General features: G+C 42.8%; 2 protein-coding genes across 3 annotated transcripts in view; one reads left to right on the plus strand and one right to left on the minus strand.

Annotated features, from left to right (window-relative positions):
* sema3aa (sema domain, immunoglobulin domain (Ig), short basic domain, secreted, (semaphorin) 3Aa) overlaps nt 1-16430 on the plus strand; it is a 33280-nt gene extending 16850 nt beyond the window's left edge. The window contains exons 4-17 of one of the 2 annotated variants that reach the window (XM_034133471.1): nt 2362-2478; nt 3507-3597; nt 3686-3805; nt 5746-5888; nt 6043-6157; nt 6260-6329; nt 8644-8788; nt 8875-9094; nt 9486-9577; nt 9700-9741; nt 9960-10117; nt 12345-12412; nt 12501-12646; nt 13698-16430. In XM_034133471.1, the coding sequence (XP_033989362.1) occupies nt 2362-2478; nt 3507-3597; nt 3686-3805; nt 5746-5888; nt 6043-6157; nt 6260-6329; nt 8644-8788; nt 8875-9094; nt 9486-9577; nt 9700-9741; nt 9960-10117; nt 12345-12412; nt 12501-12646; nt 13698-14411 (2241 nt within the window). In that variant the 3' untranslated portion in view covers nt 14412-16430. Of the gene's footprint in view, nt 1-2358; nt 2479-3506; nt 3598-3685; nt 3806-5745; nt 5889-6042; nt 6158-6259; nt 6330-8643; nt 8789-8874; nt 9095-9485; nt 9578-9699; nt 9742-9959; nt 10118-12344; nt 12413-12500; nt 12647-13697 lie in introns of both variants that reach the window. The other variant, XM_034133470.1, reaches the window with a different exon arrangement.
* Nucleotides 16431-17673: 1243 nt separating this feature from the next.
* Nucleotides 17674-19651, minus strand: LOC117484850 (piggyBac transposable element-derived protein 4-like). The gene is made up of 2 exons (XM_034133287.1): nt 17978-19651; nt 17674-17817 (listed from the first exon to the last, which is right to left on the minus strand). The coding sequence occupies exons 1-2, from the start codon at nt 19649-19651 to the stop codon at nt 17674-17676; spliced, it is 1818 nt and encodes a 605-aa protein (XP_033989178.1).
* Between the last annotated feature and the right edge of the window lie 773 nt (nt 19652-20424).

The following is a 20424-nucleotide window of genomic DNA, read 5'->3' on the forward strand; positions in this document are numbered from 1 at the left end:
TGAGGCGGTGAGAGCAGAGAAGTAGTGCAGAATGGAGAGGCCTTGATTAGGACATTACTAAAGCATTCAGAGCTCCCCAAAGTGATGCATTTCTTCTAACCACAATTTATAGCCGCTTAACAAATGTAACAGCTGCCCCCCTCCAAAATGCCTGATGGCTGTATCATTCTCTCTGGCAGGATGAGTGTGTAACATGGCCCAGGTTGTTGCATTTGATTCAACTAATAAAGTGTTCACATCCTGGAGTGTGGATCACATATTTGTAGAAGTGCCTGATGTCATTTCCAAAATCATTTCCAGCTATTACACATATTAAAGGACAAACACAAATGCTTCCAATGCATTTACAATATTAACTTTGGGACCTAATCTCAAAATCCACTTAATTTATCCAAATAAATACAAACCACACACAAATGTGTCCACCCTTCTCTCCCATGGAAAATCAGCATCAATACACTGTCAAGAAAGAGTCATTGGTTTCATCCAATTATGACTAATTTATCCTCTGTGGGTATTGTGGTTTTCACATAATGACATGGTTTGTGATCAGGGAAACTATTTTTCACCTGGGGGGCAGGACAGAGCGGCATGTTTGAGTGACTTGCATAACTTACGTACGTCAGTGTTTATGCGCAACCTACCTACCACATAGCTAATGAGGCAAAGTTGCAGACAGCCATGTCAAATCCTCAACAGAGCTGACATTGGGTGAGGGGGGGGGGTATCATATGAGTTGGTGAAATGCATATAATAGGGTCGTGAGAAGGATGTGGGGGCACATGTGCTCCCTCTGTTCCACCGTAGAACTTGCAGAGGGTAAAGTCATTAAGTCACACAGTCGCAGAGACGTACACAGTTGAGGTCAGCCACAAGAAAAGTTTAGTCTTCCTCTGAGAACTTGGCAAAGGTCCTGTGGATAAATTGTGGAAATGTTGTGAGGGGTAGTGGGTTAATGATCTAAAGGTGTCGAATGCTCGAATAAACCCTAAAGTCAGTTGTAAACCACTAGCATGCTACAGTTTTGTATTACAACATGTTAATATTTAGACTTTACATTCAAATCAAATTTCATATTCAACAAACAGTTTTGAGACATAAAGACATTTTGGAAAATATGCTTATTTGAAAGTTGGACACTAAGATTAACACCACTCTCATGTCTTTAGGTTCAATTTGAGGCTGTACTGTTTCTGGCAACCTGTTAGCATAGCTCGCTATATAGACATGGGAAAAACTGCTAGCTTAGCTTTGACCAAATGTATAGCAGTCTGTCTATAGCTCCTATAACTTTCCTATAGGAATAGTGAAAAAAACTGATTGTGTTTTTACTGTGGGTTTTTGTGTGGGATTCTTTCTTGTGTTGTTTCCCTGTCATGTCATCCTATGCATGGGTAAGCTAACAGGCTGCTAGCTATGCAGTGACTATGAATTTGACTAAGCCAGTTACCAAGGAAGCGGTGCAGTGTGTGATTCAAGTTAATTTGGTGTTTGAAATCATTTTCATTCCAACCTGATCTCAGTGCAGCTTCAGATCCATTTATGTCTCATAAGAGAGACATCAGCGAAAATGAAATGTCGGTGAGATTTAGTAGCCTGAAGCATGCATGTGTTAAAAGGTCATTTATCTGTCTGCATGCGATGTGATGTGTGCTGCGTTTCCAAATCCCCGAGCCAATGTCTACTTATGTGTTAGGTGGACATTCAGCATGTATATAATAAGGAAAACCCCAGACTAATCTCCTAAACACATGTGCCCAAATCAACTCCTCGAGGCTGCTAATAACCTTCCTACATTAACCAATCCCGTTGATTAGCACTCTAATAAACAGTCTCACACCACTGGGACTATCAACATGTGCTGGAGAGCCAACCCAAACCCCCTAGGTAAATTCAAACATATGGATCATTAAAGATCTGAGCTACATTTTGCCTGATTTGAGATACAGGTGGGATTTCCTTGAAGGAGACTCAGTTTCTCATTTCAAATCCAACTGGAAATTCCCCGCTTTAAAGGGAGTTCCAACAGAGCTTTTCTCTTCTCTCCATTATTCTCTGCTTCCTATTACTCTCCATTTTCAAGTCAATCACGCCTTTCTCTATTAAAAGTGTCAACGCTATTTTCATAAAGGATCAAACTTAATTCAAACTTTATGACATGTAGGAGGCTTTTTGGAGGTTAATGCTTATAATCTCTTAGTTTCACATGCTTTGTGAGGCCATAAATATATAATACTGGTTACATTTCTACATAAACAGAGACTGGTCACATCATGTATTTAAAATTTCTTTGCCAGATGTATATTTCACTTCATGAAATTTGTGGTTTTGATCTGCCACGTCTCCTTTCTTTTCCAGAAGGAGTGTTCTAACTTCATCCGGGTCCTCCAGCCCTTCAACCAGACCCACCTGTACATCTGCGGTACAGGAGCCTTCCACCCCATCTGTTCTTTTCTGGAAATGGGCAAGAGGGCTGAGGTAATCCAATGGGTGCATTGATGTGGTTTCACCATATGCTATTGGTGTTTCAAATGTAATATCAATGCTTATGTCATTTAGTTCTCAATTGGGTGTTAGGGTTAATCTGTCGTGAAATGTGACAGAAAAGCTACAATAAACTACACTGAAATAACTGAAACGTTGATTTTAATTAAATATATTGTATCAACAGATTTCACATATCTGTTTTAGTTGAAAGCAATAATAGTAGGTTTAAATAAAGAATATTAGGTTCAACCTAATATTATTGCTTTTGACTAACTTAATACAGTTATGTGAAATGTTTTGACATAATACACTTCATTAGTCAACGTTTCAGTTTTTTCAGTGTAATGACAGAAAGTATTTTCCCTTAAAAGAATGTAAGCAAGCAACCACACTGGCTGGACACACAAACACACAAACAGACACACACCATTTTCTGTCAAGCACAGCAGTAGCCATTCCCTTCATTGATTATCTTCTCGTCAATGTTTTCTTTTATGTAGAAGTGGAAAGAAAAAGTGGTCACTACATGGTTCGACTTCAGCTGGTGGAAATGAAACAACCTCTCCCCTATAAAAGTTTAATCAGTCATCTTGATAAAGGCCTCCGGGTTAATCAATGTACCGGCATGGGTTCTGCAGCCCCACAATAGTGAGGTGAAAGACTGCCTGCACCATGCAGGTTTTGAGTATAGAAGACCCGGCGTGAGTTCACTTGAGTTTATAGAACTGTTGTCAGTTATTGATTTGTAGAAACATGAGATATTGGGTCTTTCTTTTGTGACTATTCAAAGACACTGCTGCATGATCCTACTTTATTCCTCATCATTCTTTGTGGTTGCACAACTGTGGTGTAAAATAACATATTATTGACCAAGCCTGGCAAAAACCCAATCCCAAACAGAGTGTTCTAAAATGAGATGTTGCTGTAATTTGAAACACAGGCTATAAATGTACTTTCTTAACCAGGGTCAATGCGACTTTCACTGGCCTCATTTTGAACTTTGACCCTTTCCTCCACAGGATAACCTCTTTCGACTGTCCTCGCATTTCGAGAATGGCCGCGGGAAAAGCCCCTATGACCCCAAAATGCTGTCAGCCTCGCTTTTGATCGGTGAGTTGGGTTTCAGCCTAGATTAGTTCCAGGAAGTACATGTTCACATCAGACCCTTTATTCATAACTGCATTTTCTTCACTGGCAGATGGAGAGCTGTACTCTGGCACATCTGCAGATTTCATGGGAAGGGACTTCGCTATTTTCCGTACTCTTGGAGATCAACATCCAATCAGAACAGAGCAGCATGATTCAAGATGGCTGAATGGTAAAAATGTTTTTTATTAGCAAGTGAAATGGTCACAAATAACTAAGTTATACTCCCGAGTCCCGAGAAAACCTGTTTTTTGTGCAACTTAATTTGATCAAGTTGCACAAAAAACAGGGTCTACTCAAATATGTTGCATTTCCTGGGTTTTAAGAGGCTATTTCTATCTATAAGCTTACAGATGAAGCTTATACTGGTCAGACAAAAAGATGGATAAAACACATTTTGGAAACTCACATACTCATATAGTAAAATTGGACACATTGCTGTCCAAATAAACCTCAATGTTTTGATACATGGTTGAAGTAAACCCTTGTCATTGGTCAGTTTTGGATAAAGAAGTCCATTGAGCCTTTCAATGGACATTGGAGCATTAAATGATCACGTCTCCAGCCATTCCCATTCTTGTGCAGAAATCTGATATCAGAGCCCATTCACAGAGTCACTGGATGTGCCTGTGCTGGTAAGATTAGCGCGGCAGTGAGGGTCATTGACCGTTCAGTCTATCTTTCGGCACCGCAGAGGACTTAGGGAGCCACAAAAGGTCAGTTTGAACTTTCCCCTCAAGCTGTGCCATCCTTTTTTTCCGCCTCTTTCCCACAGAACTAATCCGCTCTCAGCTGTTTTCCTGTAGTGGAGTCGAATTCCACTCCGTTCCCTTCAACCCTCACCCCCCCACCCCCCTCCCCCACCACCATCGAAAAAATCACAAACACCGTTCTTTCCAGTGCTGATTGCGGTGACATATTCATAAAGAGCGATTTAAAAAGGAGAAGCCGTTGTTGGAGCGTTAATCCCCATCGATCTTTCACCGTGTTCAAACAAATACTCGGGGGATTGTATCCATTCGACTCGGCAAAACTCCTTCCCCACAAAGGGGGGATTGTAATTGCATGGATTACCGGGTTGGGGATATTCTATTAAGCCTTTATCAACATGGTTACATGGTACTCAAATGTAACTAGAAATAAAATTGGGAATTAATCCTCAACAGCAGCTATATCTGGAAAGGATTCAGGGTTAAATGGTAGCTTTGGCTTTGTTAGTCTTTATTCAGGCAATTTATTTACACATCTCATTCAACATTCAGGTTGGATTGAAGCGCGACTGAATACAGTGGCCTTTTGTTGGGAATTAAATGTAATAAATGTTATGACCTCAATGGTTCAGCCTGTTTTTGTATGCGAGGGCACGTAAGATTGGATTTATGAATGTGTAGATTTAATAGCACATATTCACAAAACAGCAATGAGGTTTGTGTGGTGGTACGCATGATTCATACAGAGGTCTCGCAGCCGCACGGCGCTTATAAATCTGCTTCCCACTTTGGCCACACTGGTCTTTTTCACAGTTACTTTATATCCTAAACGGCCATGCAGGCGAAACATGGCACTGCTTGTTTCTTAACAGCTAACCCCCCCGAGCTTTCAGACACAGGCTCGTTTTACGCGTGACGACGCCTCAGTGACTGCGGCCACTTTCTCCCCGTCCCTCTGTCAGAAGATGTCCCGGCCCTAAGGCCTCGGCTGGCCACTTTAGCTTTGATTTCCTCTCGTGCTTAAAGTCGAGATACATTTATTCAAGTGTTACCGGGGACAATCAGAGCCATGTGTGTTTTGGAGGATGTGGCCCAGAGAAAGGGGTTATGTGGGATTTGGGCTTGGAGCACTCACTTGGGGTAAAGTCAGATACTGTAACACCAGGGTGTAAAGTGAATGGCTGTTATTACTGAGCCGTGACTGGAGAATATCACGGGGGATTTGGTTTCGGAGGTGTAAAATAGGGGTGAAGGGATTGTCATCGGGGCGGAGGTTGGATCGTAAAACATTAGTTTGTGTACGTTTTTGTATGCTTCAAAGTGTGAATGAACACATGTATGCACTTTTGACTGCCTGCAGTGTTGTTTCTGGGCTTTATTCATTTCCCCTTTTCCCCTCCAGACCCCAGGTTTGTAGGTGTTCACTTGATCCCAGAGAGTGACAACCCTGAAGACGACAAGGTCTTCCTGTTTTTCAAAGAGAACGCCATGGACGGAGAGCACACGGGCAAAGCTACCATGGCCAGGATAGGACAACTGTGTAAGGTAACAACACACACATACAAAACCCTAATCACAGTTGAATCCGAAACAATGGAAATATATTTTAACATAACTGCATGGTTGAAGAGAAAATCACTACATGTGTGTATCAGATTTAGCAAAAATGTATTTAGTTCTTTGTATTTGTGCCCTACAGAATGACATGGGGGGCCACAGGAGTCTTGTTAACAAGTGGACCACTTTCCTTAAAGCCCGGCTAATGTGTTCAGTGCCGGGGGTCAACGGCATCGATACACACTTTGATGAGCTACGTAAGTGTGTATTCTTTATTTTTTGAAAGTAAGCTTGACACACTCTCTTTTAAATGCTGCTAATAAACATCACCTTCACTCATTCTTGCTTTGTATTTTCAGAGGACGTGTTTCTAATGAGCTCCAAGGACCCGAAGAATCCGGTTATCTACGCCGTATTCACCACATCCAGGTACAGATCTTTTGTTGTCTGACTTCAAAATGTGCGTGCAAAGACTCACATTCTCAAACAGCTTGAAAGACGCTCGTAGTATCATATTTGTTTTGTTGATTAGTTGCTAGGAGATCACAAGGAGCTGATACAAATTCAACGGGCAACCGTTCTTGACAGGTTATTTCCAGGGTATTCGGAAAGTACACAAGCTTCATATTTCCTTTCAGGGATTATTCCTTTTCAAATATTTTATTCCGTCCTTTTATCTGTAATTTCCTAACCATCCAAATGACATGGCAGGATGCGAGCGGCCAGGCGTGCCTGCGTCAAATTCCCAGACAGCGCTCCCCGTCTCGTAATCCACTTACAGGTGTCTTATGGTAGCTTGCCCCTCACATGGTTCCCCTCCCCACATCTCAGAATGGATATTACTTTAAGCCGATTCCCCCTGTTCCTCCCTACCTGTCCCCCTGTTTCACTGAAACCTTGGCAGAGGCTTGTAGGGAAATCAGATTATAGAGCAGGAGGGAGCGAGAGAAACATGATATTCACTCAGCAGGAACGCACGTCTCTCGCCCCAGCATTCAATGGGGTTTTTCTCCAAGGCCGGGTGGGGCTCTATTGAAGCATACGGAGAGGTAAAGGCATGGGGCGACGCAGATAAGTGAGTTGAAATGGCACAGATGGCAGCACTTATCATGATGATGATGAATTTGCATTTGGGAAGGAGGAGGGGGGGGGGGATTTTGTGTCCGGTAGTGTCTCCAAACTGCTTTGAAAAGAGGACAAACACTTCACCATCAATCACTGCTAATGATAAGACGCATACCGACGGGCGCCTTGCATCACCAGCCCCGTATGGCTTCTCAGAAATGTATTCGAGGCAAAAGGTCTCTGGTGGGTGCACACCTTCTCACCCAAATGTGTGCCTGTACTCACACACACACACACACACACACATACACGCTTTAAAATTCAATTATAGGGCATTGAGGAATTAGAGTGGTTTGATTGGTTTTCTAAGTGGCCGCTTTTCAGAGATGAATAGGGCAGAGATTCCGAGGGACCGGCTTTTAATATCACTGCTTAATGAGGCACAAAGAAGCTGCCACTGACAGATTTGTGTGTGTGTGTGTGTGTGTGTGTGTGTGTGTGTGTGTGTGTGTGTGTGTGTGTGTGTGTGTGTGTGTGTGTGTGTGTGTGTGTGTGTGTGTGTGTGTGTGTGTGTGTGTGTGTGTGTGTGTGTGTGTGTGTGTGTGTGTGTGTGTGCGTGTGCATTCTTGTGGGGTTAACTGAATTTCCTCTGTCTCAAACTGTGGGTATCTGCACAAACACATGTTCGCTCTTCTTCTAAAAGCATGGGTATTGGAGTGGTTTTTATTTTGCCCCTGGACTTAATTGAATTTCGCTGTAATTAACATTTTCAAATGCTAATCCATTCATCTTCCGTGCTTTGGTGAGTACTGTGGGCTGCGTGTATGCCAGCCACATCCCTAATTAGTCTGATACAACTTCCCATTGCAGTCAGAAAGACAAAGGACGTCCCGAATCTTATTGAAGAATTTGGTTTCTCGCTCATGCAAGAGACTGGCTGTCCAAATTCAAATCTGCCATCTGTAAAAAGTGACAAAAAGCTGATTAATGAACTTAATTTTTCCACATGTAACCTACAAGCAAAAAATGACAAGTCTTTAAAAATGTGAAACCAATCTGGTTACATGTGGTCAGAGGTTAATGGACTTCATGGTGCGCAAAAAAACAGCTCCAGGAATATTCAAATGACTCTTTTACGAAATATCTCTTGGAATATTCCAGTAAAACGCCCAACACTTTGATGAATCACGGCTCAGATTGCTGTCTTCTGGATGACCCGGGACATTGTTTCAATTGAAATCAAATGTCGTCCTTTTTGCGTGAATGATTGACATTGCCTGCTTTGGACCTTGTCTGGCAAGTGAAAGTAAAATCCGACCATCTGGCTGAAGCGAGAGCTAAATATCGGAGAGGATTTCAAGTATGCTGTGAACCAGGTCTCCTGCTTTGTTGGTGGTGTGCCCACATTCCTGTCTGTTCTCAAGAGGCTAGAAGCAATCAGGGAGAAGTTCCAGTCTGTCGTTCGTATACTTAGGTAATGACAACCCTGCTCTGCTCTGTCTTTGTGCGATGAAGGGTCATTTTGTTGTCTTTCTTCAGTATTTCACAAGCTCCTAATCCCTGTCTTGTGACCGATCATTTATGTCTCTGTCATCTTTCACCGCCCTCTCCCTCTCTTCATCCTTGAACTCTTTTTTTTGGTCTCATCCCTTCTACGTTTCTCTCCCTTTCTCCACAGTAACATCTTTAAGGGCTCAGCAGTGTGCATGTACAACATGGCCGACATCAGGAGGGTTTTCCTAGGATCCTACGCACACAGAGATGGACCCAACTACCAGTGGGTGCCTTTCCAAGGGAGGGTGCCTTACCCCCGCCCTGGCACTGTGAGTCTCCACATTAACAATAGTCCTCAAATAAAGTGATTTCTTCAGTGCCATCATTTAAACTAACCTTCTGGTCATACCCTCAGTGCCCCAGCAAGACATTTGGAGGGTTCGACTCCACCAAGGACCTCCCTGATGATGTCATCACCTTCGCCAGGGGACACCCGGCCATGTACAACCCGGTGCACCCGATAGGCGGGCGTCCCATCATGGTGCGGACAGACGTGGACTACCAGTTCTCCCAGCTGGTGGTGGACAGAGTGGAGGCCGAGGACGGACAGTACGACGTCATGTTCATCGGGACAGGTACACAATTTCACAGTTTGTCCTATGATGTCCGCTTTCATTTGCATTTTTCACAACGTGCTCAAAGTGATCTACTCTAGTAGTTCTATTATTTTCATACTACACTATTTGATTTAAGTTGTGAAGGGGTTCAGCTCCACTTATAGATATTGTATTGCTATTTTCAATAAATGGCAGTATACTGTAATTCAACTTGGAGCACACTGAGAGAGACTTGTTATTCAATGTAATAATGGTTTACTGATACGCCTGTTAATATGTAAATAAAAGTGTATTGGCACTTTTTTCTCCCACTTCAAGCAGTGATTTTACCGCTGTTCATGTGAAGGCCGGTTTAAATGTCGATTTTTGACAAATGATTATAATAATATGAATGGTATATCTTTTTCAGACATGGGCACAGTGCTGAAGGTGGTGACAATCCCCAGAGAGAGCTGGCACGACCTGGAAGAGGTGGTTCTGGAGGAGATGACTGTCTTTAGGGTAAGACCATAAATATGAAGTGTTAACAGCAGTTTATGACGCTGATGCCTTACAGTATAGAAACACACACCGTGTCCATAGATGTGGTACTAAAGCAGCTGTGCTATGTTTGTTTTGAGCAGGAGCCGACTCCCATTACTGCCATGGAGCTGTCGACCAAGCAGGTAAAGACTTTTTTCCAGCACATAATAATTTATCCAGAAGCTGTTGACAGGGCTAGAAGTGAGAGCTTCTGGGCCTTTAGGCAAACACTGAGATATGAGAATAAATGTGCCTACTGAGGGCCAAACCCTCAACCTACTTCCTTTTACAAACCTTTTCCAACTGAGCCTCACAGGAATACTTCATTTTTACATCGTCGCTCTGTCTTTCTCTCCCACAGCAACAGCTGTACCTCGGCTCTGGCCTGGGTGTATCACAGATGTCTTTACACCGTTGCGAGGTGTATGGGAAAGCTTGTGCCGAGTGCTGCCTGGCCAGAGACCCTTACTGCGCCTGGGACGGCAGCGAGTGCTCCAGATACTTTCCGACCGCCAAGAGGTAGGAGCACGCACGCACATCTTTGACCTCTATTTATCCTCCGAGGGGTTTGCTGAGCCTGCATGCTTTTCAGCCACATCCTGCCTTTGTAATAATTCCGTCATGCACCTGGGAGTTATCAGTGCACCTGCAGTCCGCTGTTGTAAATGGCTTTAAATGCGTTGCTCAAGGGCATATCAGTATACAACCTTGTTTCTGTAGACCGCGACCGACACCGGCCTATTTGCAAGTGATGTGATTCAAAAAAAAAAAAAGTACACAGTAAGTGCCAAAACATCTAAACATGGAAGTAATCTGCAGTCGGAATAATACACGGGCACAAAATACAGTGATTAAATACTCAGTGTGCATTCCAAGAGGTACAATCCAACATCCTGGGTTGTAACTTCTGCCAGTAACAGTTGTTCTGAGCTGTGATCCCTCGCCCTACAGCCGAGATGTACACACACACACACACACACTGACGAATATACATCCACCCAAGCTGACACACACACACTAAATTATAGCCAACAGGAGCTGTCTGACCGCTTCACCCTGAAGCCAGGAGGTATGAACACACACACCCTCAAATTACCCTTTGCCGTAGCCAGTGGGATTAGGCTGACCACCACAGCCCTCACACACACACACACACACACACACACACACACACACACACACACACACACACACACACACACACACACACACACACACACACACACACACACACACACACACACACACACACACACACACACACACACACACACACACACACACACACACACACACACACACACACACACACACACACACACACACACACGCACCACTGCACCACTGCATCTCATTCATCCAGAACTTCTCACACCAGCAGAAGTAGGCCAGTGGGTATACTCCAGCTTGGCAGGGTTACAGAAGAGGTGGCACACCCCGTGGTTAAGGCCAGGATCGGCTCCTCTCCTCCACGCTGCAAATATTTTCCCTCGCAGAATGAGAACCAGACGAAAAAGACAGGATTGTTATCTGGGACACAGAAGGATGTTAGTGGGCATATTTGATGAATTCAAACACGTGCTGACCGTTCTGCATCTGTTTCTTTGTCACATCTTCCTCTGCTTTATTTTCTTCTTTCAATCCCTTCCCCTCACCTTTGGCTTACCCCACCTCACCTCACTTTGATTTTTACAGGGCCTGTCAGAGATTTTAAACATGACCATGACAATTAGGAACAGGAACATTCGCAGTTACTCTGCAAAGCCAGGCTATGAAAACTCCTCGCTGTCAGGTAGTAAAAAAAAGCCGAATGACACGGTGGACTTTAATATCGAGGGGACAGAGAGTGGGTCTGCTTTTACGAGGCTTTTCAAGGGCGAAACAATGTGTTATGTGTTTCATAATAACGGCTCATCGGAACGCAATGAGGCACGCTGTTTCATTGCTCGGCAGGTTTATGTTTCGTAAAATTCTGCCAGGCTTTACTTTTTTCCACTCGTGTGATTTAACAGTGGGGTAAAGGTTCAACGAATACCCAGTCTCCAGTGAAGCTGAAAAAGTATTGTGTAACATTGCCCCCTAGTGGTTGAAATTAAACAGTACAGAGAACAGAACATGCATTTCTGGTCTATTCTGTTGAACATGTGTTGCTTAAATTACCAGTACACCCTCTACAGCAGGGGGGCCCAACTCATTTAGTTCAGGGCCACATACAGCCAGATTTCATCTCAAGTGGGCCTGACCAGTAAAATCCTAGCATAATAACAAATAAATAACAACAAATGTTCACATTTAATGAACTATCTTTTTACAAACTATTATGAACAACCTGACATATCTAGAAAAAAATAAGTGCAATTATTGCAATTTATTGCCCCACGTTATCATTTACACATGTGCATTACAACTTACAGATCACAGTGTATCTACAAAGGCAGACAAATGTTGTCACCGGTATCTGGAACTAAACAATATAGTTTTATATAATTTTACTTCATGATCAAAACAACTTTTCAATATCTAAAAATTATTTTACAGTCATTTCTACATCTGTGTAGTAATCCTGACCACCACCACAAAGTGGAAACCATTAAGGAAGAGGATTAAGTTATCCCCCCGCCTTGTAAATGTAGAAAATGTATACATACAAAATGCAGTTAATGTCATTTTTACACTTTGCAAAGTCACCCCATCTGTTTGACACCCCTGCTCTACAGCCATTAACTTTCTCTGTGGTTTCCCCCAGGCGAACCAGACGACAGGACATCAGAAACGGAGACCCTCTCTCGCAGTGCTCGGATCTCCAGCATCATGGTAATGACTCCACACGAACACATATAGTACGCTCTCTCCTCTTCTTGCTACACACGTTCCCCTAACCTGTGTGTGTTTGTTTGAGCAGAAGACACAGCCGGCTTAGGCGGCATGGAGGACAGGAGTGTGTACGGTGTGGAGAACAGCAGCATGTTCCTGGAGTGCAGCCCCAAGTCTCAGAGAGCGCTCATCTACTGGCAGCTGCAGAAGCCCAACGACGAGCGCAAGCACGAGGTGTGTTCACGTTATCGCTGATTCAAATGCAGCTGGATGATTGCAAAAGTCACACATTTGAACTCTAACTTAATTGAATTAGTGGGATAATTCAATTGCTGCAAACAAAACATCATCTCTCTGCAAAAATCAGTTCCCTGTGTTATCTTGTAAGGATCTCTGAACTCTTTGACCTTTAAACTTAGTGATCTAGAAAAGGTGATAACCTAGGGGTGTGGATGTTTAGATTTACTTTTGACCCCATGCTTTATCCATTTAATTTGGCCTGAGTTTCTGCTGTGGCTGTTTTTGTTTAACGGGGCATTCGTTCCGTGGGTTATTGGGTGCAGGGTTGAATTTAAATCCAGGAAGTCCAGTTTGAGTAATAGATCCATGATTATTTTAGGCTTATCAGACACAGACCACAGTTTAATAGGTTATTATTTCATTAGAAAAACACTTTACTTCCATGGCTTTGGCCAGTGGTGTCAAGTAACTAAGTAGATGTACTCAAGTACTGAAGTTACGTACAATTTTGTACTTCTACCCCACTACATTTCAGAGGTGAATTGTGTACTTTCACTCCACTACATGTATGTAATACCTTTAGTTACTTCACAGATGTGGATTAATGATGTGAAATATAATCAAGTGTTAAATCAGACTTTAGTTCCACCTGGAGTAAATTCACAAGCTACCCTGCAGTATACAAAGTCATTCAAACTAGCTGCACCTTTACCAGCTTTGATAACACTTTCATGATCAATCATTATAAAACATATCATATATATTATTCTGAAATGGACCAATCTGCAGAATGAATACTACTTGGTACTTTAAGTAGATTTAGATTATATTTTGAATGCAAATTTGACTAAATTAAGTACAAGATCTGAGTACTTCTTTCACCTCTGGCTTCAGCAATCATTTGATCTTTTATCAAAATCAAAGAAAAATGTATGACCCCTGTTTACTCACACTCAGATCAAGGACTTTTGTGCTTTGCTGTTGTCTGTTTGTTCTAATTTCTCCCTATTAATTCATTCCTCTGGCTTATTCTCTCTTTTTCCAGATCAAGCTCGATGACCGGGTTCTCCATACAGACCAGGGTTTGCTCATACGCAGCCTGACCCAGTCGGACTCAGGTATCTACCACTGCCAGGCTGTGGAACACGGCTTCATCCAGCCCCTGCTGCGCCTCAACCTCCAGGTCATCCCCGCTCAGAAACTGGGTGACATCCTGCCCGGGCTTTCCAGCGCGGGAGACGGGGGAGGTCACTCTCCCAAGCACAGGCTGTGGTATCGAGATTTCCTGTCTCTCTTGGACCACCCAGACCTCAACAGCGTGGAGGAGTTTTGTGATCGAGTCTGGAAGAAAGAGCGCAAACAGAAGAGGGTGAAGACGCCAAACGGCAACACTAAGGGTAAAACCGACAGCACAGGCGCCTCTAACCCGGCGGCACGGCCTAAAGCTTTGGCGCCAAATGCCCAGAAGCAGCAAGCCAGTCCCCCACAGAGGGGGCCATGGCCTAAGGGTGATGATCCAACTGTCGACGTGCCAACACAAGGTCAGCCTACCCAGAAAACTCAACCAAATCTGGGTACGTTGATTGGCCAGGCACCAAAGAACAATTCGAGGACGCAAAATGGACAGAAGGGGACCCCGGCTTCGGGGGGGTCTCGGGCGGGCAGCCATCAAACGGCCAAGTGGAGAAGGATGCAGGAAAATAAGAAGGGACGCAACAGGAGGACCCACGAGCTTCAAAGACCCCCACGTAGCGTCTGAGGGGAAAAAAGCACAGAGATGCACACATGCAACCAGATCTACACACACAAGCACAAACCCATGCATCCACACATAACACACACACACACACACATTCTATAGATTGTGTGTCCAATGTATGATTCAGTGACCTCGCCATGACAGCAAAACCAATAAGAAAACAGCAGCTCACACTCTTAGAAAAGTAGAAATACAAGAGCTGCCATCATGTTACAACAACACACTCCAATTTAAAGACACAAATGAAATGGACAAAGACTAACAGAGGACTGAAAACTGGAATGCATACTGTAAATGTGTGAAGATATGGCTGGTTGCCTGGGATACTGCCTGGCAGACACTTCAACCTCCTGTACATAAGCTACTAAAATAAGACTGGGACAAAAATGTTTAGTGAGGTGTTTGTTCATACGCAGAGGGACTTACTATGCTGAGAGGACAGTTGTGGAGACATTTATAGATACACAGACTTTTATGGAAGCAGAAATGATCCACTGTCCTCACTGCCAGAGCATGTGACCTGCAAGATGAGTGTTCATGGAATGGATTAAAAACTCTTATTTTGGAAAACTGTTTGAGGAGAAAGAGCCTTCCATCTTTGGAGTGAAGACATGCAACAGCACCCTTAAAGGAGAAAAGGGAAAGGGTTGCACCAGTGGTCCCTTATGTTGTTTAAAAACCAATAGAAGCATTAATACAAGCAAAAACTGCAAAGTCATGCTGCGGTGTAGAGAAAGTGCTTCATCATTTCTCCACCGAGGCTGGGAAAGCATTGTGCATGTTGTCGTCAATCAATGTTTTAATAAGCTAGTTATTTTATGGAATTCTAGAGGCTTTTTTTTTTTTTTACACCCTCCCTAAAAAGTTTTTCTTTTATATTGTCTTTCCTTTCCAGACCAGTGATTCTATTTTGGGGGCAAACAGTTACAAGCAACATAGTAGTCTCATTGTGCATTATCCCTACTGCTCTCCAGGATTCGGTGTAAGTTATGATGTTGTTGCTTTTTCTGGGATTTAAAGAATCTGGGCACGGATTCCAGTTGTAGGCTATGCTAAAAACCCAGTCTGAAATAGACTGCCAGTTGTTTTGTGTACATATATACAACAAACTTAACTCTGTGTATATACAGTACATATACAGTACAAGAACACCACTTGATTATTATTTATTGCTCATTGTTTTGTGAAAGGGGTTGCATTTATTTTTGATATTATGGTATTTTTGGCTCATCAATATATTGGGAGAAACAATGGCAGAGGGAACTAAGGAAGCTTTGATGGACCAACTGGCTGAAATTGTGTCAAGGAATCCCTTTTTGGGGATAAAAGGGTTGATATGAGTACAGGGGTTTGTGTCATTACTACATATTTGACAGAGATCCGACCAATGATAAGCACAATTTTGTCTCTTTTGACTTTCATAGCAGATTATTTCATTTTATTTTATTTTATCCTAAATCCATTCAACATGTCTTTGTTCATCCGGTATCCATTATGTGTAAGATAATTCCCCAAACTGAAAAACTTTAGCTGTGAATCTCTGTAAGAAATAGTGGAGAAAAATGTTAAACCTAGTCTGAAGGAGAAGACACGTTATACTGCATGTGAATGCTACCTACAGTAAGTGCATCTTTTTTATCGTCTCTTTACGTGTTTTGTGTGAGAGGTAAAGTTCCCTTAAAGCAAGGTGTGAATTACTTTTGTCCTTTTGCCAAAACAGTGATAAAACAACCTACAATACTCTGGCCAAAGCTGGTGAAGATCCAAACTCCTTTAACTAGAACTCAACTATGGTACCTCCTGTCTCCCCTGTCCCCTATGACAGGAGTAATGTGTCAATGCAATAAATTAGTCAAGATAGTGTCCTCTACTAAAAGTCCAAAGTTGGTTGTGTCCCTGATTCAGGTCCCTCCCTCAGAGTTAGAAAAGTGAGAGAGCTGAAGTTACCGCTGCTGTAACAAAGGTTCTTTCTGGCATGCATTCAGTTGTCTAAATAAACATCTCCGTTACAAAAGAAAAGTCTCTTTGTTCTCATTTCAGTTAAAAACGTTCTGCACATAGTGTCCTCAGCTGCACTACATTGTATCCAAGGTAACACAAAGGACTCAAATTAAATAAAAAGACTACAGACATGCTAGGCCCTGTGAGGCTAAAAGTGGAGCTAACTGCTAACATGAGAATGCTAACATGCCCAGAATGACGATGCATGTCCACTATCTTAGTGTTAGCATGCTAATATGTGCTAATTAGTACTAAACACAAAGTAAGCTAATAGGAATGTCAATCGTTTTGCAGACAATGTTTGTTTGTTATAAACCAATGTTGCCTCACCGTAAAGGGATATTCCATTTTTGAAAACTTTGAACTACTGATGCCATAGACAGAAACATGGCTGAAATTCAGGACCAATTTATTGTTTTAAAAAGTTTAGAAAGAACATTAGGGTGAGCTTGTTAGCTACCATGATGCTAGCTCACTGTGATTAGTTACTAGGACACTTGATGGAACTGAGACATAATTAACCTCATTTGTTTCACCTGGGCTTTTCCTACTGTGAGGTCAAATGACTGCTGTGAAAACAAGTCTTCAATATAAGAAGAAAAATAAGTCTTCAATATAAGAAGAAGAAAAATAAGTCTTCAATATTCTTAACCCTTGTGTTATGTTCACATTTCGCACCTTTTGGTAATGTTCGGGTGAAATTGACCCGGGACATATTTCAGGGTTTAAAAAAAATACAGAATTAAATTCAACATGCACAATTCCTTATATATATTGTCTATCATTCCCCAACAATATAAATGAAATATACGTTTAGTTTTTGAAAATAGTCTTTGCTAGATCAAATTTAACAATGGAAGTGTCCATCGTTTTTTGTGATAAAAATGTAATTTATGTTAAAAAAAAATACACTGTAATAAAAACTAGGTTTACATTTTGCTCATGCTTTTCTAGGACAAATGTAAATGAAACATTTTTTCATTAATGTTTATTATTTTTAATCTGTCATATAATAATCAAAGCCCTGAAGGAAATAAAGCAATTTAACAGCAATTGAAACACAAGAACCACACATCCAAAAGTATTTGGCTGTGAAATATACAGAGCTGATGAAACATCCATATAAATGACATAGAACAGATATAAACACAAAGCAAATAAAAACAATTAACAGTCACTATTCATAAAATACAGTATATCCGAAAAAGATATTGATGAAGTGACGCTGCAGAACATCATGTGAGTCAATGGGCAAGTCCGTTTAGGAAACACATGATGTACAGAACTTCTTCGTGTGTATAGCACAGATGTACTTGTTGCAGTTGCTGCATGTAGTCTGTGTCTTGGAGTCCTTTGAGGGTCCACAGACCTCACAGCGCTTCCTTTTGCCGGCACAGGGTGCAATCTAGAACAGTAAAATATGTATTAGTTCAGAAATTGTTTTCACCACATCTCCTAACACTGGAAAAAACGCACACACACACACACACACACACACACACACACACACACACACACACACACACACACACACACACACACACACACACACACACACTACTTACTTCAGGCACTGCAGGTTGTGGTTGTGTTGGCCGTGCAGGTGTAGCAGCAGGAGTTGCCACCATCTTCCTCAATATAGCAACAGAGGCTGGGTTCCTGGGCATGTGTTGTCTTCGCTGCATGTGAGGTGTCACCAGTGCCTTGCCAAGCTCCTCCAGAAAAATGCGTCTTCTTTGGAGCTTCTTTTGGTTCCATTCTGGGTTTATTGCCATCCAAAGTGCAAAGGCATTGTAAGCAGAGACATCCAGCATGTTGTAGAATATCACAAGTGGCCACCTCAAGGTCCTTCTTTGGCAGCTGTAGCAGGACAGCAGCTTGTCCAAGTTATCTACTCCTCCTTTGGTGGCATTGTAATCAAGTATTATATCTGGCTTACGGTCCTCACGGCCACTGATCTTTGCATCTCTGTGTAACGTGCTCATGAGAATGACATTTCTGCCCTTTTTTTGTATGTAGGATACCAGGGCAGTGTTGTCTGTGAACACAAAGTCGGAGGAATGAACTGGCCTTTTCTTCACCGTTAGAAGATGAGGGGGAAGCTCTGTCTTGTTTTTTCGTACTGTTCCAATCATTGTGACTTTTCTTCTGAGAAGTTCTTGTCCCAGGCTGTGCGATGTGAAAAAATTAGCGCAGGTGACATTGTGGCCACTGAGGCCCTGCACCATGTCAAGCACCACTCTTGCCCCCTGGTTTTTCTCAGGCACTCCTCCCTCTGGCTTCCCTGTACACATTTGCATATTCCATGCATAGGATGATACAGCATCGCAGGCAGCCCAGATTTTTATTCCATACCTTGCTGGCTTGGAGGGAATATACTGCCTGAAAGGGCAGCGGCCTCTAAACCCCACAAGCCGTTCATCCACAGTAACATTTGGCCCAGGGTTGTAGAGGGATGGAAGCCGCTGCACCCACTTGTCCCACACTGTGCGGATTGCTGCCAACTTGTCCCTCCGTTGTCTAGCAGGTCTGGTCTCCATGTCATCAAACCTGACGATCCTTGAAAGAATATGAAAAGTCTCAAGAGACATTGTTGCCCTGAAAATGGCTCTCCCTGTTTCAGCATCCCACAGACTCTCAGTGGACTCCCCTCTTGACCTATACACACCTGCAAGAATAAGGATGCCAAAGTATGCATGCACATGTGTAATATCCAACTCTTTCCATTCCTTCCCAAAAACCCGTCTCCCCTCAAGATTGGTCATGTCCAATATGATGTTTTGTATTGAGTCTGGCATCAAAAGCTCGAATGATGACTTGATGTCATGAACATGCGTCACTGCCATTCGTGTCGGCCCGGGTACCATCCTTATTATATTTGCAGACAAGCGAGTGGGCTCACTTATTGGGGATGAACACCATTCAATCCTGCCGTCCTTTGACATGTATGTCTTCACCTCTTCTCCTGGCTGTGGGGGTCTTCCAGCAGCTGGCTGTGGGGGTCTTCTTGCGGCTGGCTGTGGGGGTCCTTCAGCGGCTGGCTGTGGGGGTCTTCCAGCAGCTGGCTCTGAGTCAAGTTCATCTTCCAATTCGGTGTCAAATGCTGAGTTTACCTCCATATTATCCTCATCTTCAGAAATGTCTTCCTGTTCCACTTCACCGTGTTCCTCTAATGCATTCCACTCACTCTCATCCATTATTAGCTCCAAGGCTCTCTGAGCAGAATATCTTTTGGCCATTTTGCTGGTAGATAATTCTAGTTCTGCACTATACACTGTAATGTGAAGTTATGTCTCTGTTTAGTCCCTCCTCCGGTGTGTGTGTGTGTGTGTGTGTGTGTGTGTGTGTGTGTGTGTGTGTGTGTGTGTGTGTGTGTGTGTGTGTGTGTGTGTGTGTGTGTGTGTGTGTGTGTGTGTGTGTGTGTGTGTGTGTGTGTGTGTGTGTGTGTGTGTGTGTGTGTTTTTCTCTGTCTGTCTGTCCTGGTATTGTATCCGGGTCAGATTGACCTGAACCTCTTATGAAGGACATAAATGCGGGTGGGCATTTTTTCATAAGTGGAACAAAATAAAAACAATTCCACATGTCCTTCACAATAAATAAGCCCCGGCCATTGAGTTTCAGGTTGAACGAAAATATCCTGATATTTTTTTTTATTCATTGAAAATGGAAATCGGGTCAATTTGACCCGAACACCACACAAGGGAGCTAGTTAGTTAGTTGTTCTCTATATCGCTGCAATAATTATTTCATTAAAGGTCCCATTTCATGCTTTTCTGGTTATTACCCGTCCCCTTGTGTGTTATGTAGCTTTTTCTGCATGTAAACGGTCTGTAAAGTCACAAACCCTCAAAGTACACCCTGTAGCGAGTAAAACTCTAACACAGAAAATACCTGTCTATGCTGCCCCAGAACGCCTCGTTGGAGATTTTTCTTTTTCCAGTTTTCTCTTCTTGGCCATAGTGACGTAACGGCTCCGAGCTCCTCACACACACACACTCACTCAGCCTTATCT

This window comes from Trematomus bernacchii, unplaced genomic scaffold, assembly GCF_902827165.1.
Source record: "Trematomus bernacchii unplaced genomic scaffold, fTreBer1.1, whole genome shotgun sequence".
NCBI classification, from domain to species: Eukaryota; Metazoa; Chordata; class Actinopteri; order Perciformes; family Nototheniidae; genus Trematomus; species Trematomus bernacchii.